The following is a 27689-nucleotide window of genomic DNA, read 5'->3' as shown; positions in this document are numbered from 1 at the left end:
AATGGGACAGTGCTAGTGGTAAATGGGGTCCCACATCACCCTTCATTATGCTTTGCGGTATCATCATACCACAAAGTACGATGATGCATGCACAATCACATCATCGCATGAAAGTCACCCTTGTACACTTGTGTCCCAAAGTCAGACACAAGTATGCAAATTGTGGCATTTGCATGACAATGTAGTCATGCATGTTTTATCATCTGCTCTCTCCCCAATAACATCACCCCTCTGCTGAAAATTTCAGACAAAATCCAAGGCACTCATTATGATGGATAAAGCTTTAATAGCTTGGGATCAAACTCTTTGCAAGACTGTCTATGTCTGGAAAGTCCATCCCATGTCGCTGGACCTTAAAGAGGTATCCCTGCAGTTCCTGCCAGAGGTTCATTTAATATCAACAGCTAATTCTGCCTTTTCATGATGGGACCCAGGCTATGGACCTGAGGCTGCCCCCTCGTTATACTTTAGGAGGAGACTTAGAACATTTGTAATGCCTTTTACATATTTTAGTTGAGTTCTGATTATTTATATTGGGTGTAAATATTTGTAAACCACATGGAGTCACAGATGAGAATGGCAGCATATAAATTTTTAAAAAATGCATATAGCACAGCAATGGAAGCATAAGATATGGTCATGTAACAAAAATGAAGGTTCAGATGCATCATGTGAAAAAAGCCATCCCAGATTTATTCTCATATCAACAGAAATGCATCAGTAGATAGTCCAAATTAACAAACAAAATATAATCCTACACAGAATTACTTTAAACTGTCCAAACATTCACAATGCAGAAAGAGAGATTATTCTTGGGATGCACCTTTGGCATGTTCCATGTAACAAGATCCATTTTACAGTGTAAACAGGTTGTGTTCTTACTTTACAAAGTCCAGATGGAAAGGCACAACTTGGCAAAAACTGATCCTAAGCAAATAATAATTAAAAAATATAACTGGAGACACACACACATACAATAGTTCAGGTGCAACCATATTACACACATTTTGTTTTAAAAAAATTATTATTACTACATCCATATTGTTTCATAGGCCTTCTGCATGAGCAAAGCTGGACTTCGAAGTTGGAAAAAGCCACATTTTTATTCAAGTCCTCTTAATACCAAAACTTAGCTCAGTTTTCCAATGCAGCTAACACACAGGCAGATCCTGCTGATGAAAAGAGAATGGAGGTGGGCAGTGGATGGGAGACGAAACACAACTCTCCTTCCATGACACACACCTCCAAACATCTTCAGATATCACTACAAGCATATCTTATTTTGGTTCAAATAGTGCACAGTAGTCTGTTTGGATCTCAAGTTTGACACAGTGGTTATTGTATAGAAAAATAGAACTTAACACTACCATAACAAATTAATAATAAAAATAATAATGAGGTAGATAACTTAGAATCCAGAAGACCATTCCAGTAACCTTCATACAGTACAAATGCCACATCAGGGTTTTGTTCCAGGCTTTCTCCCCTAAAAACTACAAATATATAAAGTCCAAAGGAAATGTAGGGCTCCCCAAAAGTCCCCTACTCAGGAAATATAGAAATTACTCAGTTCTGCTGTAGAAGAAGTCAAAACTCACACAGGTATACGTCTTGCTGGACTGCAGCCCTGAATTGCTAAAGTGGAAATGTTGTTACACACACAAACACAGATGAAACACCTACTTCATTTTAAATACAGATTTAGGCAGACTCCCTTCCATAAAGTGGGGCTGAGGGGCAGTGACTGAGAAAGATCAAAGATGCACCAAGGTTGGAAAGATTTCCTTTCACTAAGGGATCTGCTTCCAAATGCCATCACCTGAGATTCTGAATGGAAACTGCAGAAACAGAGCAAAAACCATCAACCTCACTAGGATCTGATTCCCCTTCAACAGTCTGCCTCTGTCTGCATGTTGGGGTGGGTGGGCAGAAGGCAACCCCCTGCCATGAAGAGTCAGCCTTTTGGCACTGTAGATGGTGTACACACAATGATGTAGTATTTAAATAAGCAGCAGTAATCAACACAGAGTATTTAAGGTTTATAATGGACAACAGAGCGTGCCTGTTTAAAAATTCAGTTTTGGTTTTTAAACAGCATTCTTCTGCGTCTATCAGATTCTCATGTCCAACAGGCATCATAACACTATTACATTCAAAACCGCATCAAATAAAAAACCCATGAACAAACAAACAAACAAAGAAAAGGAACTCCTCCAAAGGATGGCATTCTAGGATATTTACCCGCATAATTATTTTCCACGTTATCAGTCGTGAATTCCATGAGTGCCATTTCCCCTTGTCCCTTTGAATATCAAGAGATTTGCTTCTATTCTGCTCAAAGTCCCAAATGGTTTCTACGTAAGCCATCTTAACAAAAACAAGTAAGCAAACAAAAAGGAGAGGTAAATGTTATAACCTTTGGAATTTCACATTGTAAAACAGCTAAGGTTTTACAGATTTATGTTTTCCACGTAAGAACTATCTTGCAAGACCCGCATAGAGAGAGAAGGATCCTCAACTGACTTCACTTTTGTTTTGCGCAAAACTTGGGCGTGATTGTACTCTGGGCAACTCTTCCAAAGACAGCCTTAGAATCATTTGCACGTCAATAAGAAAATAAGGATACTTGAGGTGTCATCTCTTAAAAATATAATATATATATATATCTTCCGATAGTGATTTTTAAAAATCCATTCTTGCCACCTTTCAAGCTTTCTGGTTTTTAATTAACAGCAATTTTGTTCTCCTCCATGAAGTGAGGGAATTGGTGTTTTGGCACATTGTCTTCAGCAGTGCTGCTTGGCTTCTCCATCTCTGAGCCAATCATGGCCTGGGAACTGTCCATCTTGGAAACTGTGGCAGAATTCATTGCTACATTGATTGCTGGACCTCCCCCAATTGTGGTTGGAAGAGAGCGAATGCCTCCACTTTGGATCACCGAGATCTCATTGGTTTTCAGGGCTAAGCCATTACTGAGCACTGCAGCATACTGGTTCCATGCTGATGGATCAAGGCTCACCGAAGAAGTCACCACATCCTTGGGGAACATTTCTGATACCTTCTTTGACTCACTGCCAAGCAGAGCCATCGGGTTATCTATGGACAGTCTTCTTCCACGCCTGGCAGAATTGTTCCACATGTGAGTTCCAACATGGACCTTACAGAAAAGAATGTCGAAATTATATTTCTGTGGATATGGATCTGGGCAAAACTTTGGCAGAGACAAAAGGAAACTAAAACACTTAACTTTTGAATGGAAATGCCAGGTTCCAATGCCTGCTCAGTAACAGTGGTTGTCATGGCATCTTGAGCAAAGCTCCCTCCCTCAACTTCTACAACTCCACAGTTTTGTTCTGGAGAGAGGTGTGTGTGTGTCTGGTGAGCAACCAATGGCCCTGAGGCTGGTTTGAAGGTTCCTCTGCAGTTCAGACCTCTGGTGATAGCTAACTGTCTCTTACACAATTGAAAGGGAGAGAAAAGGAGTATCCCCTCACTTCTGCCTCTGCCCTCATCCCTTGGCAGCTTCTACCCCTACTATCACATACTGCTTATCCATCTTCCAAGAACGTGTAACCTCCACCAAAAAAAATGTTGCCTATCCCTGACATGTAACTCATCCCATATGTCAAGGGAGGGAGGGAGGGAGGGAGGGAGGAATTCAGGTATGTGATTGAAAAGAAAGGAGTCCATCACAAGAATGACATGAGTCCATCATAAGAAAGAGAAACAAGAGATAAGGACACCTCATGAATATGGCACATCCTGTAACATCTACAACAACCAAACCTTCTGTTCTACAATGGTTGTGTTCTAGGTAACATTTTTAGTTTGCTTTTCATCATTCAAAACAAACCCAAAGATAGGCTGTTAGAACACCATATCTTATGGAAGCAAGCAGAATTTTAAACATAAATATAAGTCTTCTTTATACATTTCTTTAAGCTCAATATTTCTTAGAGATGAGGGGGTAGGGAGAGATTAGGTTAATTGACTCTACTCCCCAAAGTCTATGCCAGCCTCACTCCCAACCTGTATACTGTCCAGGTATGTGAACTTCAACTGCTCACCATCCCAGCAAGGCTAGTAGGAGAATTTTAGGCACAGATTTGGAGGATGCCCAGTTTGGGAAAGGCCTATCTATAGGACGATTACAAAGGTATTCTAGCTTACAAACAGTTAATTCTATGGGTATAGGCAGTCTATGTGCTTGGATCCCTGTAACACTGAGGCCTCCAATTTCATAAAGCAGACAGGTTGATAGGTGTAGATATAATCTCAGACATCTTGCAGAACATGTAAATATTGGGACAATGTAACCTATACACATGGGTTGTATCCACCCCTGGAGGAACATTGTTCTGGAGTGGCCAACATTGCTACTGTTATCCCTCCCTTCCATATGCACTACAGAAAAAAAAGCAATCACATCAAGCATGATTCTTTATGCCTCTACTTATACTGAGGGCAGTTGTGGTTCAACCAGCATTTCTCAATAATCTTTCCTATTCATTTGTTTGCAGTATACAACAGGAGGCATAATGAAAAGCCTTCACTTTTTTTTCCTCATTCCAGTTTTTTCGCTACTAGTACTCAATAGCTTATGAAATCCCATACTGGATGAACTATTCCAGACCCATAAAAAGGATTACATGATGAGTCAGCTAGGCCATATTACATCCTTCATGTCAAAAACACAGAATTCTTCCGTTAATCTATACCTAGTATAAATTAGTACCTCGACTATTCTTTTTGAGGTTGGACGAAGATGACAGACCTCTAGTCAGTCCAAGAAATCTAAATACAAATAGATCAAGATCTCTCTTTCTCTATCACACAAGCACACCTGTAGATTGGAAGCATTAGCCAACTATCCAGAAAAGCTTGCTGTGCATTTGTTAATCATGGAACAGCAGTAAGTTATATTGGGAATAAGAGAAATAGTATAAAGCTGTCCCTCATCACCTGATGCCCTCCCCATGGATTGGAACTAGAAATGAATATGATCATTCTGGGGGCTATAGCTCTAACAGATCTGAAGGAAGCTAAGTTGGAGGGGGCTGCATATACTGAATTATAAATAATTATATGAATTAATCTATATTGAGTGTCCCTTCCTCTAACAGCAACCGTACCTGTTAGAGGAAAGGAGGCAAGATCAGTTTCTGTGGAAAGTAATGAAGATGACCTTGATGGAGATATGCAGGATCTGTGGTAGACAAAAGGGGCTGAACCATTTTTTGAGTCCAGAACAAGACAAGGGTCAGACTTGCAAGATTCTGCTATTATAGCCAATCTCAACAAAAGGAGTTATAGCCTGTGAAGTTGTGGTCTACCTAGTAGGGCTGACAGCTCCACAGGGTGGAAAAATTGGGCTTTTACCACAGCCTCCAAAGCCAATGTCTTGCAGTGCTACTCCTTCTATTTTCTACCAAATACCTGAGAAGATAAATACCAGCTGAAGGGAATTCCCCAGATTTTGCACATTTCACCTACATGTTTCAGCAGGCTACTGAGGATGCCTGGCCTAGGACCTCCAAATCCTAAGACCAACAGTGAAAGAGGAGCTAAACATATATATCATTGCCTTCTATTTGCTCACCTTGAGATTCCCCTTCGTGGTAAAAGCTCTTCCACAGATGGTGCATGCAAATGGCTTTTCACCTGTATGAGTCCGCTCATGGATCTGAAGAGCACTTGCTGAAGAGAAGTTCTTTCCACACGTAGTACAGATATGCTGCTTAGCAGTACGGCGAGGGGGTGGCACCAGAAGAGGAGGCACACTGGGTGACAATGCAGGAGGGGCAATAAAATGGCTCATGCTAATGGGGCGATCGCTAGACACTTCCATTTTTATAAGGGCTGGTGGTGCTCTGATCAAGGATGGATGGATGCTGCTCTGGCCTGAAGAATAAAAAGATAAGTGTGTGTTGGTGTATTCCTTGTACTGCAAATTCTGTAAAATTAATCCAAGCCCAATTATATTATTAAAAACACACAGCTGTGTGAATATGAACAAGTCATAAGGTGATATACTGAGGATAGAGAAGACCTGATGGAGTGAAAGTAATTAGAAATTTGTGGCACGAAGACTAGAGGTGTATATACTTTGGCAGTTATGGGGTGTACATTTATCCCAGTAAAACCTCTAGATCAGGGTTTTTCAACGAGGGTTCTGTGGAACCCTAGAGTTCCAGGAGCGGTCACTAGGGATTCCCTGGGAATAAATCACAATTTATTTAAAAAATAAACTTAAACAATTATTATTTCAAATTCAAGCAACTTCACATTGAAGAGGTACATTTCATTCTTTACTTTAAGAACACTGTTAATGCCTATATACAGGCCTACACATGAAACAAATATAATAATTTTGTAACTTCTGGCTTATATTTGAGCTTGAATGTGCAGGGGTTCCCTGAGGCCTGAAAAATATTTCAAGGGTTCCTCCAGGGTCAAAAGGTTGAGAAAGGCTGCTTTAGATGGAACAGATTGTAGATCTGAAGTCAAGCCCTGAGAGGCTGGCAAGTTCAGGAAACAAGAACCACTGTGTCCTGATCAAGTAACTTTACTCAATACTTATCTGTTTTGGACCCTATCTGAACAAAGGTGTCATTTTATACAACACATTTGTAAAACACAGACAAACAACGTAGTCATTAATTTTGCAGTGAGTTGTATCTTCCAGTCTTTTTCCCTGTGCACAACCTTCCATTCTGCACTGGAAACACGATTAGGATGTAGGGATATTTCTCAGGCTATCATTTGCCAAGATGGAAGTGCAGGAAAGGTGGGTGGGCTGTGGCTGTTCTTATCCTACTAACGTTGCCTGGAATCCAGCCTCAGGAAACAAATGGTCATGAATTCAGAGCATTTTAAGAAAAAGCCATTGCATTTAGGGTTGTTGCTGTTGCAGTTAACAGTCCATAGTCCACAAATACTTCCAGCAACAAATTAAAGCAGCAGTTCTGAGCATTTCAAATATAAGGCTTTGCAGATATGACCCCTCAAATGCCCATTCATCTCTTAGGTTTCAACAGACAATTACTGAGTTCACACTAAGAATGTACGGTTGGGTGCACTAGAGTGCCCACTAAGATTCCAATCAAATTGAAAAATCAAATTGATTCAAAGCTTTACTGCCAATTTATTTTCTGAGCAGATCTGAAAAATAATTGAACTTACTTAGAAGCACCAAACTGAATCTGGACATTTGATCTAAATCAATGATCTTACTCAGAAAAACCAGTACTAATGGAAGTTCAAACTTTGAATCAAATCTTTCCACAGCCCTAGTCCACACATCATACTAAGCCATATTTTGCTTGATTACATTTGTTGAATAAGATACTATTGGTTGGATTCACTCCTAACAATAAGACATAAACCACAGCTTACAAACCATAATCATTACATTGGTCTAAGCAAAACCAAACAAACCACATTATGGCTTAACATGCTATATGAACCATGTCACTGTTTACACTTAAGAACATTTATTTTCTAGATATGACTATTAGGTACCAAGCAAACTATACAAGTTAGAGGAAAGAATAGCCATATATCCTATTTTACCGAGGAGAGTTCTCTGTTGGCAGGGCTGTCATTCTTTATTTGAAGGGCTGCCTGCCAGCTAAGTCTAGTCAAAGAGAGAACAGCAAATGTCTTGCAGTTAGCCATCAACATTTAACAACCAGATGCCAGATGCAGCTGGTGTACAGATCAACATCTTCCTCACCCTGGTATGATATGTTAGAACAGTGTTTCTCAACCTTGGCAGCTTGAAGATGTGTGGACTTCAACTCCCAGAATTCCCCAGCCACAGCTGGATAATGTGATCACAGCTCCCATCCCATCCCATCCCACCCTGCATTCAAGGCCAACAAAATTATCTACAAAAAACAGAGTTAATAATTCAACACATCCACTTGATGCCAAGTTGAGTAGCAGTACTTTCCCACTTGTTCCTAGAGCCATGAGTTTTATTTTAAGTGGTTTTAAGTAATAGGACAAAACTAGAAATAAAGAGTTTTCTTGCCTAGGAAATTAATCCACATTTACCCATCTTTCATAAAGTGAATTCCATGTTATACATTGTCTAACTAGGCTGACTTCGGATTTAATCTTGCTGCCCCTGAAGAGCAAGGCAGGGAAGGGAATAATACAGCCATGCAAACAGGATAGCTACTGATTACTTACTTTGCTCACCTCTTTGGGGAGAGATACGGAATTGTTCTTAGGTTTCAAGAGCAACTGAGTTTGATCAAATAGGTGTCATTTTTCACAGTCAATATGCCTGCAAGTAATAGGTACTAGAGAAAAACATGGTGATGGGGTGGTGGATGGAACTCGGGTTTATGAATGAAAGCTTTCTGGCCTGGGAGGTTGGCTGTCCTGACATGGACAGCAAACATTTAACCCCATCCATATATTTAAAACAGAATCAATTGCACAGTAATTACTAGGATTTTTGCTTCCCTTTTAAGTGACTCACCATATTCTCCATTTGGGAAGTACAACCCAGGCTCCTCCTTGATCACCTTTCGACCAACGTTGCTGTATGTTAGATCCAAAGCACGTTCTCTTTCTGCAGGTGGGATTTCAGGCCCTTCAGCCTTACTTCCCACCACCCCATCTTCTAGGATAGTAAAACATGGTGACTTTGATCTGGTGCTCTCTGCTTGACTGTTGGTTGGAGACATGGCTAGGAAGGAAGCTGATTCAGAGGGGATGGGGCTACGGCTACCATTTTGATAGTCCAGATCACCTGCCACTGAGGAAGAATCATTGGTCATGCCATCACTCTCCGCTGATCCGTTATCACTGGACTTCAAGCTGCTCTGCCGCTGTAAAGTCAAAGCCGAATTCACCACTTTCATCTGGTTTTCTAGCGCTGAAATACTGGAAGGCACAGATGTTGAAGGATCAGTCTGAACGTCGTATGGTTTAGAAGAATGGCTGGGACCGTTTGGGGATTCCAGGTCTCCATCCACTTCCATGCTTTCCGCATTACTCTCTAAGCAACATGGATCTCCATTTTTCTCAGCTGAAGTAGCCTCCATGTCATTATCAGGTGTGTTCTCTGCCACTGGGGTATTGGGGATCTGCCCCCCCATATGCATACGAATGTGCTGCTGCAGCACCACCGCGTTTGTAAATTTCTTTTGGCAGATAGGACAGGAGTGCTGCATCTTCAGGGGGGTGTTTGCACGGTGCACACCATAATGTGTTTTGAGGTTGCCTTTGGTGGAAAAAGCCCGGCCACAAATCTTGCACTTGAAAGGCCTCTCGCCTGTGTGAGTGCGGTAATGCATTTTGAGGGAGCTCTGGCAACTGAGAACCCTATGGCAGATCAAGCACTCATTGGGGTCGGCTGTGGCTTTGTCAATGTTCTCCACCAACTGCTGGAGCTTTGTTGTTTCAGAGCCTTGCTCACCCACCCGGCATCCGTGGAAAGCACTCCCACTGCAGCCAGCCTGCGGAGAGCTCTGGCTCTGTTCAGCTCCTGATTCGTGACTGGCTGCACCTGATGAAGAATCTCCTTCACTTTCTGGAGAAGGCCTAGGCTGGACGTCACTTAGAAGTGTACTGGTAAAAGGATCCTTGCTACTTATGGGGTTGGAAGTGTTTGGTGGTAAGACAGGGCCCACAGAGCTAGGCAGGGTGGTCAAAATAGGTTTGGAATCCACAATAAGGTTAGACTCGTCTAGCGGGACAGACATCCCGTAGGGAATGCCGGTGCTGGTGGGCACATTATCTAGGTGTTCAGGCACAGGATAAGGATTCATTTTGATGTGGGGGTATTTGTCTTTATGCCGCTGGAAATGCACTTTCAGATTGCCTTTGGTGGTAAAACGATTGCCACAAATGTTGCACTTGTAGGGCCTCTCCCCAGTGTGGGAACGGAGGTGGATCTGCAGAGCGCTGTCATTGCCAAAGACCTTGCCGCAGAACTTGCACTTGTGTTTGAAGAAGGGCTCCTCCATGCTGGGTTTACTTTCAGAGACACTGACATTTGATGCTTTCCCTTTCCCCTTCTTTGAGGGGTCGATGGCTGGGGAGACAGTGGAAGGGGGATTCTGGAAGATGACTGAGCTGGATGATTGAGGTAGCAAAGGGCTCAGGAAGCGAGACATGGAGCCTGGCAAACTTCGACTTACATCAGGCTTCAAGGAGAGGGCAGGGGCAAGCCCACCGGCCATCGAGACGGCTGTCGGAATACCAATATTTGAATGAGGTAGTTTGCTTTGCTTCAAGGATTCCAGGGATAGGCTTGGATTCCCAGCTTTCTGTCCAATTAAAGCAACAGCAGCTGACAGCTGCTGGGACATATGAGCACCCAAAGCTTTGAGGGGTTCTGCAGCAGCAACTGAAGGATGTAGGACATGGGGGGCCATCATGGCAATCTGGATGCGGATCTGCTCCGTGAGCTGGAGTTGCTGGAGTTGCTGCTGCTGTAGGCACATCAACTGCTCCAGTATCATTGGGATGGCACTGAGACCAGCCATGGACGGAGAGAGAGACTCTGAGGTACACTGGTTGACAGCCACTTTAGTGCCACGTATAGTTTGCAAAGTCACATTAGTGTTTGGTACTTTGGGTTTAGGGAGGAAACTTAGCCCATGAGCTGTGGGGGCAACAGAGGGCTCCGTTTTGAGATATGTCACCTCTGAAGGTTCAGATCCAGCTTTCTCTTCGCTCCTTTCTGCAGAAGTAGGGCAAGTCTTTATGTGACTCTCCTCAGCCAACCTACTATCCATTTGGCTGGTTGGAAAAGTCCCCATAGAGCTGTCAGGGAAGGCTTCTAAGGGCACTGCCCCTTCACTGTCATTCATGATGAGGACAGGTGGTGTTTTAGTGCAATTTTTTTTATGCTCAAGGAATTCAGAGAGGTCAAAGAACTCAGCACAGCATTTCTCACAGACATGGGTTTCTTCTGTTCGACATCTTTTGGAATTCATTTCACCTCTGTCACCTGCGATATCTTGTTGACTTCCTAGAAAGACATCAGAAACAGAGAAAATATCTGAGTGGAATTACACCACTGACAACATAAGCAAGAGGCCTTTGTGGGATGAGTTTGCAGGATAGAAATATACCGATCTGTACATTCCTTTATCCAAATACAGTTTCCATCCCTGCAATAGGTTAAAGCAATTTGATAATTCATCCCTGCGAATTATCGTAGGATAAAAAGGTTTATTAGATGGGTGAATTGCTTTTCAATACACCATTTCTCCTGGCAAGCCTCGTAGAAAAGGGTGAGGCTGTCTTTGTGGAAGTGGCAAAATTGGCTGCCCACCATTTTGCTTTCCTAAAGTGTTTGGATCTAGTACTGCTCATAAAGTAGCTACAAGCTCAGGAGAACATCTATGACAGCCTTTGCCAATTTGACCATCTCTATTTGATAGATTGTAGAATTTCCCATTAGCTTGGATAGGATCCTCCAGCTGGGAATTCTGGAACTTTCAGTTCATTGCTTCTGTTAAGATGTCAGGTTGAAGAAGGGTGATTTTTGAGCAGCAGCAGCAATCACTAAAATATCATCAGTTTTAGGAAACCTAAAATGTGAGTCTTCTGAAATAAAATGGAAAAGCAATTTCCTTGCAAGTAGCCCTACAGATTATATAAGCATCTTCTAACTTTGAATGGAATAGAATCCAGATGCTAAGTCAAAGGAAGCCCAAATCATTCAAGCTTCCCCAAATTGTTTTTCTGATATTGCTAGGTGACCACTGAATTTAGGAAGATAGTTAGGAATGGAGATAAATTATTATTTTATTTCAATTATTTGGAATACATATAAATAATATTGTGGGAAGCATTCCCTGTGTCTTGTAGGTAGGTGCACTTTCTACCACTGCAAGAAGAGATGGACATGCATGACATGTTAGATTTTGGAGGCCATATTGCTTTGTCATGTTATATATGGTAAGAATCCCATAGTGAGATTATGCAATAATTTCACCAAAGTAGTTTTTCTTATGAAGGCTCCCCCATGTGGCAAAATCAAGATTTTCATTATCGGAAGAAGGCTGAAGGAACTGTAATCAAACTGATAGGACAAAATGCCAATAGTTACCACAGGAGGAAATGCTCATAAGAAAGGACTGCCGCATAAAACTGTAAATAAGCTAACATTTTGATCTTTGTGACATTGTAAGGGCTGAAAAGGCACTATATGTACAATGAATATGTGTACTTCTGAACAGAAGTGGTGCTGCAATAAAATACCTCGTCACCTAGAAATTCACAATCAATGAATTTGCAAGGAATGTATGGATAGGGTTCTTAACCCGTTTTGTAAGATTTTAGAGGAATAAAATATTTTTGGGGGGGGAAAAAACTCAAGGGAGGGCACCTTAAGAATTCGGGAAGGCACATGGAACAAAGTGTTTGGCACCTTAAATGCAGCACTTTGTGCAGTAGCATCTTCTTACCGATACCTGAACTGTAATGTCAAGGATGAAAGAAGAAAGTGCAAAAGCTGGTTTGCAGCTAAACCTCAAAAAAACCAAGATTATGGCAACCAGCTTGATTGATAACTGGCAAATAGAGGGAGAAAATGTAGAAGCAGTGAAAGACTTTGTATTTCTAGGTACGAAGATTACTGCAGTTGCTGACTGCAGTCAGGAAATCAGAAGACGCTTAATCTGGGAGTTGAAGTCCACACATCTGTGGGAGAAGAGCAATGACCAATCTCCATAAAATAGTTAAGAGCAGAGACATCACACTGACAACAAAGGTCCGCATAGTTAAAGCAATGGTGCTCCCAGTAGTAGCATATGGCTGCGAGAGCTGGACCATAAGGAAGGCTGAGAGAAGGAAGATCGATGCTTTTGAACTGTGGTGTTGGAGGAAAATTCTGAGTGCCTTGGACTGCAAGATCAAACCAGTCCATCCTCCAGGAAATAAAGCCAGACTGCTCACTTGAGGGAACGATATTAAAGGCAAAACTGAAATACTTTGGCCACATGATGAGAAGACAGGACACCCTGGAGAAGATGCTGATGCTAGGGAGAGTGGAGGGCAAAAGGAAGAGGGGCCGACCAAGGGCAAGGTGGATGGATGATATTCTAGAGGTGACGGACTCGTCCCTGGGGGAGCTGGGGGTGTTGACGACCGACAGGAAGCTCTGGCGTGGGCTGGTCCATGAAGTCACGAAGAGTCGGAAGCGACTAAACGAATAAACAACAACAACGTCAAGGAACAAACATGTGATGCCAGAGAGTGTGCTATGCAATGCCAACCACAGCAGCCCACAACTCCCCAGCCAAAGATAATTACATATTCATTTTGTGTTTATCCTGGTCTTGCTCAAAAGATCTCACATAGATGCAGGGTCCTTTTCTCATTCTCAGTTGTATTCTCCTTGTGAGAAAAGTGAAACTGGGAGAAAATGAAGTGGGTGAGAGTTGGGGTGTAGACTCTGTGTAAGTTTGATCTTAGTCTCACTCAGCTTGCAACACACGGCACCATTCTTTTGGCAACTGATGTGGCCTTCAGCTTTGGAAGAATTGCTTGAACCTTCCCTCAGGCAAACTCAGATCCTGCTGTCTTCTATTCTACTAATAGAAGTATTGGCAGCCCATGGGTCACATGTAGCTCCCTAGCTGCTATAGCATCCCCAACACAGTAAGGTCTGGTTTTATTTTTTACTTTATTTTTATCTATTTATTGCATTTTTGATGGCAAAACAAGGGGTAAAAAATTTTAATGTCACCACATCATAACCATGGCTTCTGTAGCCCTCAAAGGCTGAAAAATATTTAAAACTCAGAATGCAGTCCTAACGCTAAATGTTTGCTTTGCTCCTGCAGGCAATGATCACCAGGTTCTTCCTATGCTCCTACCATCTTTCAATCATCAGTGTTCTTGCTTTTATGTTTGTTAAGTTCCACTGACACATAAGTCACAGCTGGTGGCAGGACCAAGCCACTTTGGCTGATCTTGAAAAAGCTCGATCTGATTAGTACTTGGAAAAGAGAGCACCAGCAAATCCCAAGAAAATAAACTAGACTGAGAAATCTAAGAAAACATCCCAGAAGGCGACAATGGCAAACCACTTCTGAACTGTTGCCAAGAAAACTATATGGGCACATCCATGCAGTGACCAGGAACTGAATTCAACAAAAGGAGACTTTACTTTTAGCTTAATGCAGTAATTCTCAAAGTGTGGCTCCACCAGGTGGTCTGCCACAGTCTCCTAGTGTTCATGGGGCAGAGCGCTCGATCCCTGCCCCGCCACAAGTGCCCTGACAGTCAGCTCAATCATAATGGATCAGGGGCTGAACACTGGTTCACTGAAAACAGATCTGTGCTGAAGATCTACTTGCCCCTAGCCTGCTAGTATTCTCAAGAGAGTTGTACTGGAGAACATTCTTGACCAGCAAGTTTGTGCTAAGAGTCTTTGTTGCTATGGCATGGGGTGCATAAACCTCCCAAATAGTAAACAGTAGCATTCTTAATTCTGCAATACATTTTGATGCATCACTTAGTTTTAAAGGCCTTTAATGATGGAGCAGGTGGGAAAGGAATAAATGAATACAACCACAATCATTGTCCTGGTTGCTAAACAAAATGCAAACTTCTATGCTGTTAAAGACAAAAACAGAGGGAGTGGAGTGCTAAATTGGGTCATTCACATATTCTCTGAATAGTTATTTAGTGGTCCATGACTGCAGGAAATGTTGCCTCAGCAAAACTTCAAAACATGAACCATATGAAGCAGAAGTCTTTGAAAAAGCAGCATTTTGATATATTTGTAGCTAGCAGTTAATCCACCAACTTGCCTAAGTAAGATTGCTTTGAAGATCATTCATCAAGCTTTTAAATATAAACTTTATAAAAGTAAATGGCAAATTTACAAAGAAAAGCAAGAAGGGCTGATTTTTTTAAACAATTCACTTATTTTAAGAGTAAACATCAGGTTCACTGTTAACAATTGCAAACATGTTGTACAGGTAGCTACAGCATTCCTCCACCCACAATTGCGTAGAGGCATACTGAATCATTTATACCAATAAATGTTTTATGGAAGATGCAGAAGAAGAAAGTGTCAAGTTCTGCTGGAACAAGAGATTCATGTTTTCCTCCCCTCTAAAAACAAGCTGTTTGCATGTTTTAATGCAAAGACACACAAAAATGGCTTATCACACAGCAGTGGAAAAAGTGGTTTTGAAACATTTCTTTGAACACAAGCAACTAAAAACTCCACACAAATATGACCCCAGGTCTTAGCCTGATTTGCAAACTCTCTAGAATGTGTTTCTTAACTAGAGTTCAAAACTAACACTAGGATCCAAGTAGAAGGTTGGTGCTAAATAATCCTTACAGTGTTCCTTGCAGTGTCCATTTCTTGTGGGTCTAACTTCCAATCCAGCTCACTCCTTCTCCTGGACCCAGGGCTGAGTGGAAATGCCAGTGGGGGAGAGCAAAAGTGCAGATACAGTCACCTTCAACCAGCAAGGACTTATGTTTGTGCAGGTCTAGGGAAGGACAAGACCAGGGGCATGCAAACCTTTGGAGCCAGTACTCACACTTGAGGGTATGCCATGGGTACTCTCACAAAATATCTGCTATGAGAGCTTGCCTACTGGTAGTGTGGATACCACAATGGGCATAGCCAATGACAAAGTATCAATTTCTTAGAAGGCCAGGTCATGAGACTCTCTCTAGGTTCCTCCAATGAATTTCACCACTCCAGCTTGACTATTTCATGGGCATATTTACCAACAAAACACAGAACTGCAGCCACCCACTGTTTTAATTTTCTAAGTATGCCTATGGGACCTATTGGGCCCAGGTAAACTCTTGAGAAGGAAGCATGATGTTTGGCTTTATAGTATTCCAATGTTCAATTTCATTTTCTTATAATGAGAAGAATCTTGAAATGGCAGATGGGCCAAAAGCTCGTGGATGTCAATAACCACAGCTGAAGGTACACTGATGCCAAGCTGCCAACCATGTGTCTGACCATCAACAGCTGATTTTACATATCATAACCAAAAGGGTGCCTCCTTTAAACCTCAGAGAGAGAAGAAATATGTTGCCAACCTTTTCAAATGAATTTCCACCCAGCTGGTTGCAATGGAACTATAAACATCTTTGTAGAACAAAGCATGAAGAAAGCAGAAAAACTAACATAAGTAAAATCACCTTTTTCTTACCTCACGCTAAACTATGAAGGGTTTTGGTCTTCCTGTGTTGTGGGAACTCAGCACTTATAGTAGCATGCTCTGTAAAGCCAACTAACCATGGCTAGTTTTTTTTTTTTAAGTGGCCGCACAACATGGGAAGCCTTTGAAGAAATTTTATGTGAAACAAACATTAGAACAAATATTTGCATTCAAATGGTGGCCTTCTGTTTGGGAAGGGCTTTCTTTCTTTTTTCTTTTTAAATGTCAGAGGATATCTGCCAACAGAAAGGTTTTTAAAAAATAAATTTGAAATAGTCTCCCTTTTCTCTACAGGCCCCACATTAACTCTCAAGAGTTCTGGAAGGACCTACTATCTCAGATCTAGGGAAGGGGAAGTTGAAGAAGAAACGATCAAAAAGCATTCCTCCCCATATCCATTAAAGATGAATGGCTCTGCTAGATACCATGTATTTCCAGTTCTGTTTAACTGTCTTGTTTTTCAAAATAGAATCAAATCTGAGGCTAACTTGATTTCAGCTCCATAATGCAGATGTGGGGATTTAACAGCCCTCATTAACCTGAATATGTGCAGCGTGCAAAGTGTCGAAGCAATCATCAGCCGGATCATCAGTTTGCTAGCATTTCCTGCCTCAGCTGGAAGGCAGACAGCATTTTCTGGCACAAGGAGATGGATGCTTGCAACATGAACCTGCGATCGCTTGCAAATCAACAAACCAGAAAGAATAAGCTGCTACTTAATCAAGCACATTTGCCAGGGAACACAAGTTACTGAAAAGAGAGAGAGAGAGAGATTTTAAACTGAACAAAAAGAGGTGGTTAAACTAGAAGGTGGATTTAGTCTAGAATAAGATAGGGCATTTTTTAAAATCATCCCATTTCAGACATTCCAGACACCTACTAGAACTTATGTAACTGTATCCTTGCCATTTCCCCCCACTATCAATAGAATTGGAGGGTTGAAGGAGGCAACCCTTCCTGTTTAATAGCATCCTTACTTGTTAGCAAATTACTGAAATATCAGGGAGTTTTTTCCCCTTCAAATACAGCCATTTTCTTCCTCCTGAAGCAATGGATAAAGCTGGTGGGCCCTTGTAACAGAAAAGTGGGCTTTGCTTGTCTTATCTATGAACATTCCACAAGTCCTCAAGATCCATAAACTTCCTTCTCTTTGGGAAGAACAAGTACATTGTCTCTTTTCCCCTTCCAGAAAGGTTTTCATGAGTAATACTATCCAGGTTGGATAGCCAATGATGGTGTACAGTAGTGGTAAAGGTATTGGGTTTGGACCAGGGAGGCCAGGTTCAAGCCCCCACTTGACTAATGAAGTCATGGTATGCCTTGGGACCAGTCTTTCAGCCTAATTCACTCACAAGGTAATTGTTGTGGAAATTAGCCAGTTTGGACTAGTGGTTAAGGCAATGGGCTAGAAAACAGGAGGCTGTGAGTTCCAGTCCCACCTTAGGCATGAAAGCCGGCTGGGTGACCTTGGGCCAGTCACTCTCTCTCAGCCCAACTCACCTCACAGGGTTGTTGTTGCAGGGAAAACAGGAGGAGGAAGGATATTAGGTATGTTCCCTGCCTTGAATTATTTATAAAAATAATAAAAGGTGGGATAGAAAATAAATAAATAAAATAAATAAAAATAAAATTACCTCATGAAAGTTGTCCTGAGCATTCAGAGAGGAATCTAAATTTAGTAAATAATTCAGTCAGGCACAAGATACATGTTCTGCCACATAGATATATCTTTTTAGGCTTGTGGGGAAGTAGGAAAATTTATTACTTTGCTTGGGCAAATGTTGCAGATCTCCATATGGACAGTTTAGCTATCATTCCCTCCCAGGTTTATTTTAACTATGATTTGTTTAACATACAATGGCTGGGTTTGTAAGTAAGACTCAGCCATAAGCTCCTACTCAAAAATGACAGTATAGGAGTTCATGGGGAGAAGTCAAAAAAGGCAAGATGGCAGCCACAAGCCATGCCTCCTGTTTAACACACATTGCATCTGATTGTGCAGTCATGGCCACCAACTTGACTTTTTTTTAAAGCTGTATGACAGCCAGATCCTCAGCACACCAACTCTTCCCCGAAAACTGTTCCCAATGAGTTGTGATACTTCTGAACAGAAGCCAAACTCTCTTTGCTTTTAAATTAAATGATTGACTAGAGAAACAAATGTTCTATTGATCTTCCATGTGCCACAGCAACTCATCTGTTCTAGCAGAGATGGAAAGAGGGTGAAAACAATTTCTCATTCAAGAACTGATTAATGTGATGTCACAGTTTACACAGGGAGGTCACTGCAGGTTGCACTGTTTTAGTGGAGGTAGAGAATGATGCGCAAGGCAAATGATCCACTTGGAAGCAACACCCCATATTTGACCTGCAGACTCTCACATGGATGCCATCAGTTTGCAGCATGTATATCTAATCTTTCCTATTCCAAGTTTATTTTGAAGAATCATAATGTCAAAAGGATTCAAGCCAACTAGTTGCTAGTAAAAGCAGCCAACCAAAAGTCAAACTAGGTCAATGGCTGGGAACGTGCCATTTCAAGTCTTAAGCTGCTATCACATCTATGCCACATATTTTTATGACACTCATGAGTTCCTTCATGTGGAGATGGAACCATTTTCAGAAACGTAACAGTTTTAATGGATGCATCAGCAGCCTTCAGTAATGAAAGAAAGAGGATATTGGTATGAGAACTTCACAAATAAGCCTACTGAGATTACAAGCATTTTGAAAAATGTAGTAGCTCACCTGAGGCCATGAATTAGCCATTTTCATTAAAAGCTTTAAAGAACTTAACCTTTTTTTCCAACTGGCACATGCATACATGAATTCTAGCTCTGATGGTGAGAAGCATAGCTTATTTTCTTCGGACAAGCAGGTAAATAGATGTTGACAAACCTCAGAAATACGGAAGAGATTAGTCCTCTTCAGTTGAAGGACCTGAAAATGTGTAGAGAGTTGGGCTGCAATATAGCTCTGCCTCCTCCATTCCCCAGCCTCCAATATTAAGCAGAGGTCTGAAAGGAAATGCTTCTCATGTTGGTTTGAATATGCATGCAGTTCTCTACATCAGGGGTCCCCAACCCCCGGGCTGCAGACCGGTACCAGTCTGTGGCTTGTTAGGAACCGGGCCGCACAGCAGGAGGTGAGCAGTGGGCGAGCGAGTGAATTCACAGCCTGAGTATTTACAGCCGCTCCCCAACGCTCGCATGACCGCCTGAGCTCCGCCTCCTGTCAGAGAAAGCAAGCCCATTGGCTGCTATCTCCAAATGGCATGAAGAAAAAGGAATAGGTCAGGGAAAAAGAGGAAATGCTTGAATAATCGCAAAACCATCCCCCCCACCCATCCGTGGAAAAATTGCCTTCCACGAAACCAGTCCCTGGTGCCAAAAAGGTTGGGAACCGCTGCTCTACATGATCCAGAACCCTAATAAATTAGGCTTCCAATTCTTACAAATCATGCAAACAGCTATTCTTACATTCAAGCAAACATACATACAGCATTCTTGTAGACTTTCAGGTGATTATATGGTAGACAGTGAAAGAAAAGATTGGGGCACCATGTGTGAGCTCTCTGTGCATCCAGTTGAATACCTGAACAGGGCTAGATATGATGGTAAAGCCTGAAAATCAAATGCAGTATATAATGTTGAGGAATCCAGAAAGGTAATGCCATTGAGTTTTAGGTATAGTGTAGAAGAACGCTTACAGAGTATATTAGCTCCAGATGATTCACATTGCAAAAGAAGGTCAAGCTAAACAAAAGAAGCCAGCTACCAGTCTTTGCACGATTCCCCAACTATGAGGAACAAGGTCTAGTAAGTGGCCCCAAGGTCTAGGGCAGCAATGTGCTCGGTACCTTTTGACATAGCAGCAGGTCACTCACCTGTTATTTGCTCCATACAAAGAATGATAAATTAAAGTTTAAAAGAAGCAGTCAGGGGAACCTCCTACTATCAGGGGAGGCCAGTATGAATTTTGGGCAGAGAGAATCAGCAAATAAAATTTAGACAGGCTTTTACTTTGATTTCTGAGATAAGACTATGAGAAGAGATAAAGTAGATCCAGCAGCTTTGAGAATGGGGAGGAAGAAATGAGAGGAACAGATGCAACGTTCAATTCTCCAACCACCGTTTTATAATTTTCCATCCAGAGTATCTAATATTAGGTTATGCTCTTGAGTAAGGGCTACCTGACCACCATGATTCAGCCAGATAAGACTAAATCCAGGCAATAAGGAAACAAATGATCAAACTAAAGTAAAATTAGACCAGCACACTGTGACTCACCAAATTGTGTCACACTGTTCCTACACCCATTATCTTGCAGCCCACCAGAAGACACAGTGCATGTTCCATTTTGCTACCGGAGATGGGTGTAGACAAATAATTCACAAATCAAGGAAGGTGGGGCTAATCTTGATAAGTCACATTTCACAGAGGTCTGGTTTTAAATCTTAGTTGCCAGGTAGACTGCTTCCTGCTAAGGAGAAAGCCTGTATGGGAAGACACTGTAGGGCAACATATGACTCTCCCCAAATACCTGTGATCCTAGTACCAATTTGAGCACACTTTGCTACCAAGACTTAGACCTGAACAGAAGTAATCAAAACACCCATAAATTAAGAGGGCTTTTCACAACCCAAAAAGAAAAAAAAACCTGAATCACAACAAAAGTGTACTTACCCCAGCATCCTGTTTTCTCATCATGGTCAACTAAGCATCCCCAAAACCACAAGCTGGATTTGAAGGCAGTACCTCTAAAACACTGTTGTTCCCCAGCAGTGGGTGTTGAAATACCCAAACAAGTTCATGCATTAGGCTAAGCCATAGCCTGCCTTACTTTGGCTTAGCATGCTGTGTGAATCTAGTCATCATGACTGATAAGCCATGGTTAAGGGCATGATGTACAAACGCCAGCCAATTATGCCTTTTTCCAGTCACTGGAGTGTGTGTAAGCAGTATGTGGGAAAAATTACATTGGGGAAGGGTAGTCTAAGGTATTTTAACCCCACTTCTAATGCATGAATATCAGATTCTGTGCTCCTTCCCAAAATGTATAGGCATTTTCTCTCTTAAGGTCTTGTACATTTACTGAGCAACTCAAATGCACTGAACTCAGCAGAGAAATTTAGATTCACAAGAAACAGGAAGCAGTTCTTAACACATAGATGAGATCATGCTATATTGAGGCCTGATGCTATAAATTGGGCATCAGTATTTAGTATAAGCCTATGAAGTTTTCCCTGGTGCCCTTTGATAATCTGATTTAATTTACTCAAGTGCTTACAAGTGCTGATATGATCCAATTTGTTCCAAAAGAATTTTCATGCTTCAGAGAATTATTATATTCATCCTACTCCATTATGAGGATTAGTTTTTAAAAATTTGTTTTCAAAAGTTGTCCACCAAAGCATAGACTGTAATTCTCAAATAGGGGCACAATTCAGCCAAGGTTAAGCATTCTGAGACCTCATTCCTTGGTAGAATATGGATGGTTTTGCTCCTATTAAAATTATATACCATTGTTGACATTGTGATCAGATCATGTTACAAGTCAGCATCTCTGTTCCACAAAACAAGCTTTTCACCTGTCCCACAAAAGATCCACCTTAACCACCGGGCCAATACCAACAGCTGCTATTTCCAAATTGTTTCCAGGATAGACATTCGACCAAGTATTTCATGCACATGGCAGGGCTTGGTATGGTGGGCAGGGTGGGGCGGGTGTTGCTTTATTTTGTTAAACATTTCCAGTATTCCAAGCATGACTGACTATAACACCATTAGATATTCTCAGAGTTAAATCAATACTAATTAGTTACACATGTGGGCCAGTGAGAAGCTTTTGTGTTCAACTGTAACAAAAAATTAAAATGTATGAGGCTTTTGATTTTGCTTTCAGCAGTTTAAGTTAAAACACAAATCAAGCTGTCACAGCAGTTTGTGAATATCACACCACATGTCAAGCAGATGATAAAACTCTCCTGGATTTAAAAGTCTTGCACCAAAATTAGGAAAAATGCAAAACACCAACACATTGTTGAGAGATTGGAGATTGCTTAATGTGTTTACTTGCAAATAAGCCACAGAGAAGTGAAAGGAATTTACCCCCTTGTAAACGGGCTTGGATACGCTGCCTTGGAACAGTGTATAATATTAACCATTTGAAGGAATATTAGACTTTTTTTTTCAGGTGACAAACCTTTTTAAGAAACACTAAGCTTTAGTGAAGAAGTCCACCAAGGCTACTAAACATGAATTTAAAGGATTAAAGAGAGGGAAAATGTTTGAATTCTCAAGAGTCATTTAGATGGATCAAATTAAATAGATCCACATGTTTATATCAGAGCAAGTGGCCTTCTAAGGAAGACAGACAAACAGATATACAGGAAACAAAAGAGACTTAAAATAAAATTAGACTGATGGCATTTCACAAAAACAGGGTCACAACTGATGTGTTATCTATGCACAAAAGAGTCATGACTTCATCCTTATTGGCTAATACTGCATTCCTGCCAGGAGCGTTTGATAAGCATTAAAAAGCATTATGATAAACATATCAAAAAGCATTGATAAACATAACATTATCTATGTAAAATACTGCAAGATCCATAAAGAAATTCTTAACTAGTGATCTGGACTGAGTCTGAATTTAAAGATCAGAGCTGGGGGAAAAAACAGACATCAAACAAACCACTACCATCCACAAGCCCACGTACTGAGTTATAGTAGAATATCTCATTCAGTTGCATCCGTTTGCCCTGCACCACGGGGAAGAGAAAGAACAGAGGGAAACAAGTTGCTTCTACCTTGTCCAAGAATCGTTTCTTCCTCCGCACTGACTCGCTTCCACCACCATTTCCCTCCAATTATAAACAAGACAACTCCAGACCACACTTAACACTAGGGCAGTGTTTTAAGACCAAGCAAAACAGCCAAAAACCCTGCTGCCAAGGTCAATTGCAGGAGAGTCCTAATTGTAAGCTTGACATCAACTTACCACCCACAGAAGGCAGGAGGAGGCAAAGGTTAGAGCAGAAGTTTGTCAAAAGCGTCCTAAGCTGTGAGGCTTTGGAGAAAAGGCCCAATCACTGCAGCCAATATAGTGTTTCACTTGCATAAAAAAAAAAAAGGTGGGGGCAGAAAGAAAATCATCATGAAGGCACCTCCCCCCCCACCTTCTCAGTACCATTCTCATGTAAGAACTAAGCTACATTTTGCTAAAAGACACTTTCTTTTACCAAGGAAGGTTTGTTTTGCTTAATTTTTTCCTTTCTAAAGTAAAATGACCTCATGTTTGTTTGGGGTGGAATATTTGGAGATCTTTTTTACGCCAGTATCTGTCAAAAAGTGATTGATGCACTAAGGAAGAGCTCTCACCACACTGTTTTACGTTTGTTTTTACCTTTCAGATTTAATAGTTAAAAAAAAAAACCTGAAGATGCTCTAGTTATTCATATGGAAAAGTCTTGTCAGTTATACCCTGCATATTAAGAAAAAGAAATTTGGCTTAAGGACATTTAGCAGTTGCAATGGGCAATTAAATCCTTTGGACAGTGGGAAATGCTAATTTTCAGCATGAAATGGTTGCTCTTAAGTAAATCACCTATTTTTTGACCCATCAAATTGATTGCCATTCCCACCTCACCCCCACCCCCCATATTCACATGATACTTTTTTGCACATTTATATCTGGATTTCATTTCAAGCCAAAAGATAAAGAGTTTGATTTCATTATGCCTCCCTCCCAGATGACGGAAGATGTTCCCAAGGAATCTTTGGGGGATTTTCAAATTAAACCTTTTATGATTTTCATACCTGAAAGTATATCAGCTAGATATAGCTGAGCTCTTAGACTTGTTCCATGCACAAACTGTGAACAGACAGATATCCTCTATCAGTTTCTCACCTTTGAAAAGATTCTCCATACCATTTAAGTACAATCCCCCAATACAAAAATAAAGGGTAAGAAATCTACATTAATGCATCACAATTTCCATTCTTTGGGAAGCAGTAATTTATTTTTAGTTTTTTATCCTTCATTTTTTATTAACTCAAGGCAACATCCATACCATCCTCCCACCTTTCCCCACAACAACAACCCTGTGAGGTAGATTTGGCTGAGAGAGAGTGATTGGCCCTAAGTCAGCCAGCCAGCTTCTGTCCCTAAGGCGGGACTAGAACTCACAGTCTTCTGGTTTCTAGCCAGCACCTTAACCACTATACCAGACTGGCTCTGTTATGAAACATCTGAGGCAGTAGCTAAATGTGAAATGTGCAGGTTCAATTCCCTACAGTACTTGGCAACTTCTATCTCTAAGGTTATCCTAAGGTTACAAATGGAAGAAGAAACAAGGGCCACATTCATATAGCACACAGAACCATCAACCATTTACTAGCCACAATGGTGAGATTCAGTTTGCAAAGGCACAAGCAAACTAAACACATTAAGGCTTAGCAGCATGCTATGTGAAACCAGCCAAAGTATTTTCTGATATTATACTTTACAGTTGAACAGCTATTCCACTGCAGATCAAGGGGTTACCTGCCTCCAATAACTCTGCCACATTAACTCTGCCACATCTTTAAAGCACACAAGCAGCTTGACTGCCTACCTGGGTATTGGTCAATTTTTGGGATTAGGACTCCCAGAATCCCAGACTACTGGCCATACAGTATTGGCTGGAGCTGACCAGAGCTGAAGTCCAAAATATCTGGTTTTCTCTTCTTGAGCACTTCCCTTTCAGAAGTGGAATGGGCAAAGAACCACAATGGGTGTTAAACTATAATTTGCTTAATATTGTTTAACTGAATAAATGAAGCCACACTAGCTGTGTTCACACAGCAGGTGAGCTAAGCATGTTTTAGCTTTGTTATATGTGAGTTCAGCCAGAGAGTTTAAAGAAACTTGGGAGATCAAACCCCCTGCTCAGTGCAGAATCAAATAGTGATTTAATAGGTTGGATAGGCTGAACTTGATCTGCTGCAATTTTCTGTTACATGGGAGTTGGTCCAACTCATTTGAAAGGTACCAAATGCAATAGTTTTTTTATGTTATAGTAGCATCATCAGCTTATTTGCTATTCAAAAAATTCATTCAGGGAATCTTCAGCAGCATTCTGTGAAGATAGGCGTCTGGGTGTCGCTGTCCATTTAATCTGATCCCTCAGACCCTAAGCATTAAACACCCCAAGGCAATGAAAATTAATCCACATTTCTAATCCGACCGACCATGCAATACAGGCCGCGTCCCGGAGGTGGCGCAGCAGAGCAATCGAAACGTCCCGGAACCGCACGAGAAACAAACAATTCAGCGCGATTTAAGAAGCGCGGATGCTTTTCCTAAATTGATAACATACTCAAAGATTTATCGAGACGGTGCCTTTTCTCTCTCCCCCAGCCCGTCCTATTTCTTCATATGTTAAAGGGTTCCGCAACACCAAAGCGACAACCCAATAATGTTGAAGCCTTGCTGCAAATTAATTTGTCTGTGTGATAAATTGATTCAAGAAGTATTATTTGGAACCGGGGTGCCCTGCAGCGAGAGCACGAATACACTTAAGCAGGCACATCTAAGTAATCTTCCGATTACTCCCGCTCCCCCCTCCAGCACGCAATTCCAAAGGAGTTATTAACCCTTTTGTTTCAAGATAGTCTCCGGGGTGGGTTCTCCAGCTGCCAGCAGCGAGATTTACATGTGGAAACATCACCTCCAACGCGCCCCCCCCCAGCGCGCCAGCTCCATCCTAACCAGATGCACAAAGGAAAAACAGTCATGCATTAAACATGGGATTTATAGCCTTCTGGCTCGCTCGCCGTTTTCTTAAATCACCATTAACCGGGCTCAACAATTGCACATTTGGACTCAAAAGAAAGAGGCAGAAGGGGAGGGGGGAGAGACCCAAAGCTCCTGCGGCTTGCACCCAGTATTGCACCCCCTTTCCAAAATATACATTTCTATCAATTGTGATGGCGCATAATTTATCATGGGATCTTCACGCCCCCCTCCCTAAAATAGAATTAAAAGAGGACTTAAGATTTCATCCCAAAGTTTGCATTTATGCCTGTGGAGTGGGGGAGAGAGATCAAATAAATCTGTGAGAGAGGCATATCGATGAGGGAAATATATTAGGCATAGTTTCTAATATCTATTTTAAAGTATTAGATTGTTCTCTCCCCCCCACCCCGCGCCCAAAACTGCAAAGCTCAGGACTATATGCTAAACTGATCATTCCTAAAGTGTCTTCCCTCCCTGGTGAGTCCTTTCATCTCCCATGCTCCCCCCTTAAAAAGAAAGAAAGAAAGAAAAATGGATCATGGACCTGAAATCCAGGTTTCCAAAACCTTTGAGGTTTCAAAGCACCCGTCTCAAATTCAGTGCACCATCCCGAAATTTAAAGCCCCCCCATTTACATTTTGCCCAGTTCTGCGCTTCTCTTTCAGTACCGCCCCCCCGCCCCAAATCAAAATCAATTAAATCTGCGAAAAGGTAAAAGCCACGCTAATTCCTTCTACGCTATCAATTATAGATCAGCGTTAGGAAGGGAATTAAAAGAAGGTCGTTCCAAGCAGCTACTTCGGGAAGATTTTAAAAGCTCGCTGTCCTCCTCCCCCCCCCCCATATTAGCTCACGGGAGTTATTTTAGGAAGTCGGAAATCAAAGATGGCTGGAGGTCAGGCTACAAAAGGTCCCGAGCGATTGTAATCTCTCTCTCGGCGAGTTTTTTAGTTATTAAAAGGGAGAAGCAGCAGCCCGTCCAAATAGGGACACAAACGGGGGGGGGCACATCAGAAAAAGGTATTTCGCAGTGTTCCTCTCGGCGCCCCCTCCCTTCCAGAAATATTTAGGGAGTTACCTTCTGGCCGCGACTCTCAGCATATAAGGATACGACTGCCCCAGAAAAATCTTGGGGAGGGGGTGATGCTGGAGACAGCCTACCATTAGGAGGCGAAAAACTTTTCCCAACCGGAGAGGGGGTTTGGGGGAAAGAGAATCACCCACCAGGAAAACCTGGATTTTTTAAAAGAAAAATAGTCTGAGTTAAGAGTTCAGTTTCCCCCATAAATTAAAATTTATCCTAGATCCAGCACGGACTGGTGAAGGGAACCAAGGAACGGGAAAAGAATTTTTTTTTAAAAAGTGGGGGTGTCGCACGTTAAGAAATAAATATATATATACACACACTTTCCGATCTGCTCCCGTATTCGTGAGAAATCAGGATGAAACAGAAGTGGTCCAGACACAGAAAGGTCTGTTTGGCTGAGGATCCCGGCCAAAGAACCCCGATGCGCAACGGAGTAAGTGGGAGAAAGAACCACTCACACGCGCACAAAAGCGAGCGACCCCCACCCCCGCCTCAAATCCGATCCCCTGGTCGATTTCTTTTTCCCATCAATTAAAGTTGGTAATTGACCGGCGTTGCCTCGGTTTTCCCTTACCATTTGCTACATCCGGGAACTGCTGCTCGTCCGAATGGATGTGCTGGGGCTTCGCTTGCTTGCGCCTCGACAT

General features: G+C 41.8%; 1 protein-coding gene across 1 annotated transcript; it reads right to left on the bottom strand.

The window, feature by feature from the left end:
- Positions 1-1026: 1026 nt before the first annotated feature.
- On the bottom strand, positions 1027-27689 carry SALL4 (spalt like transcription factor 4). Its single transcript, XM_063298968.1, has 4 exons — positions 27617-27689; positions 8492-10993; positions 5600-5901; positions 1027-3157 (listed from the first exon to the last, which is right to left on the bottom strand). Exons 1-4 carry the CDS (start codon positions 27687-27689, stop codon positions 2723-2725), a joined length of 3312 nt encoding a protein of 1103 aa, XP_063155038.1. The 3' UTR covers positions 1027-2722.

Source organism: Candoia aspera, chromosome 3 (genome assembly GCF_035149785.1).
Source record: "Candoia aspera isolate rCanAsp1 chromosome 3, rCanAsp1.hap2, whole genome shotgun sequence".
Classification (NCBI taxonomy): Eukaryota; Metazoa; Chordata; class Lepidosauria; order Squamata; family Boidae; genus Candoia; species Candoia aspera.
Note: the sequence above shows the minus strand (reverse complement) of the source record. Positions and strands in the feature narration are given on the sequence as shown.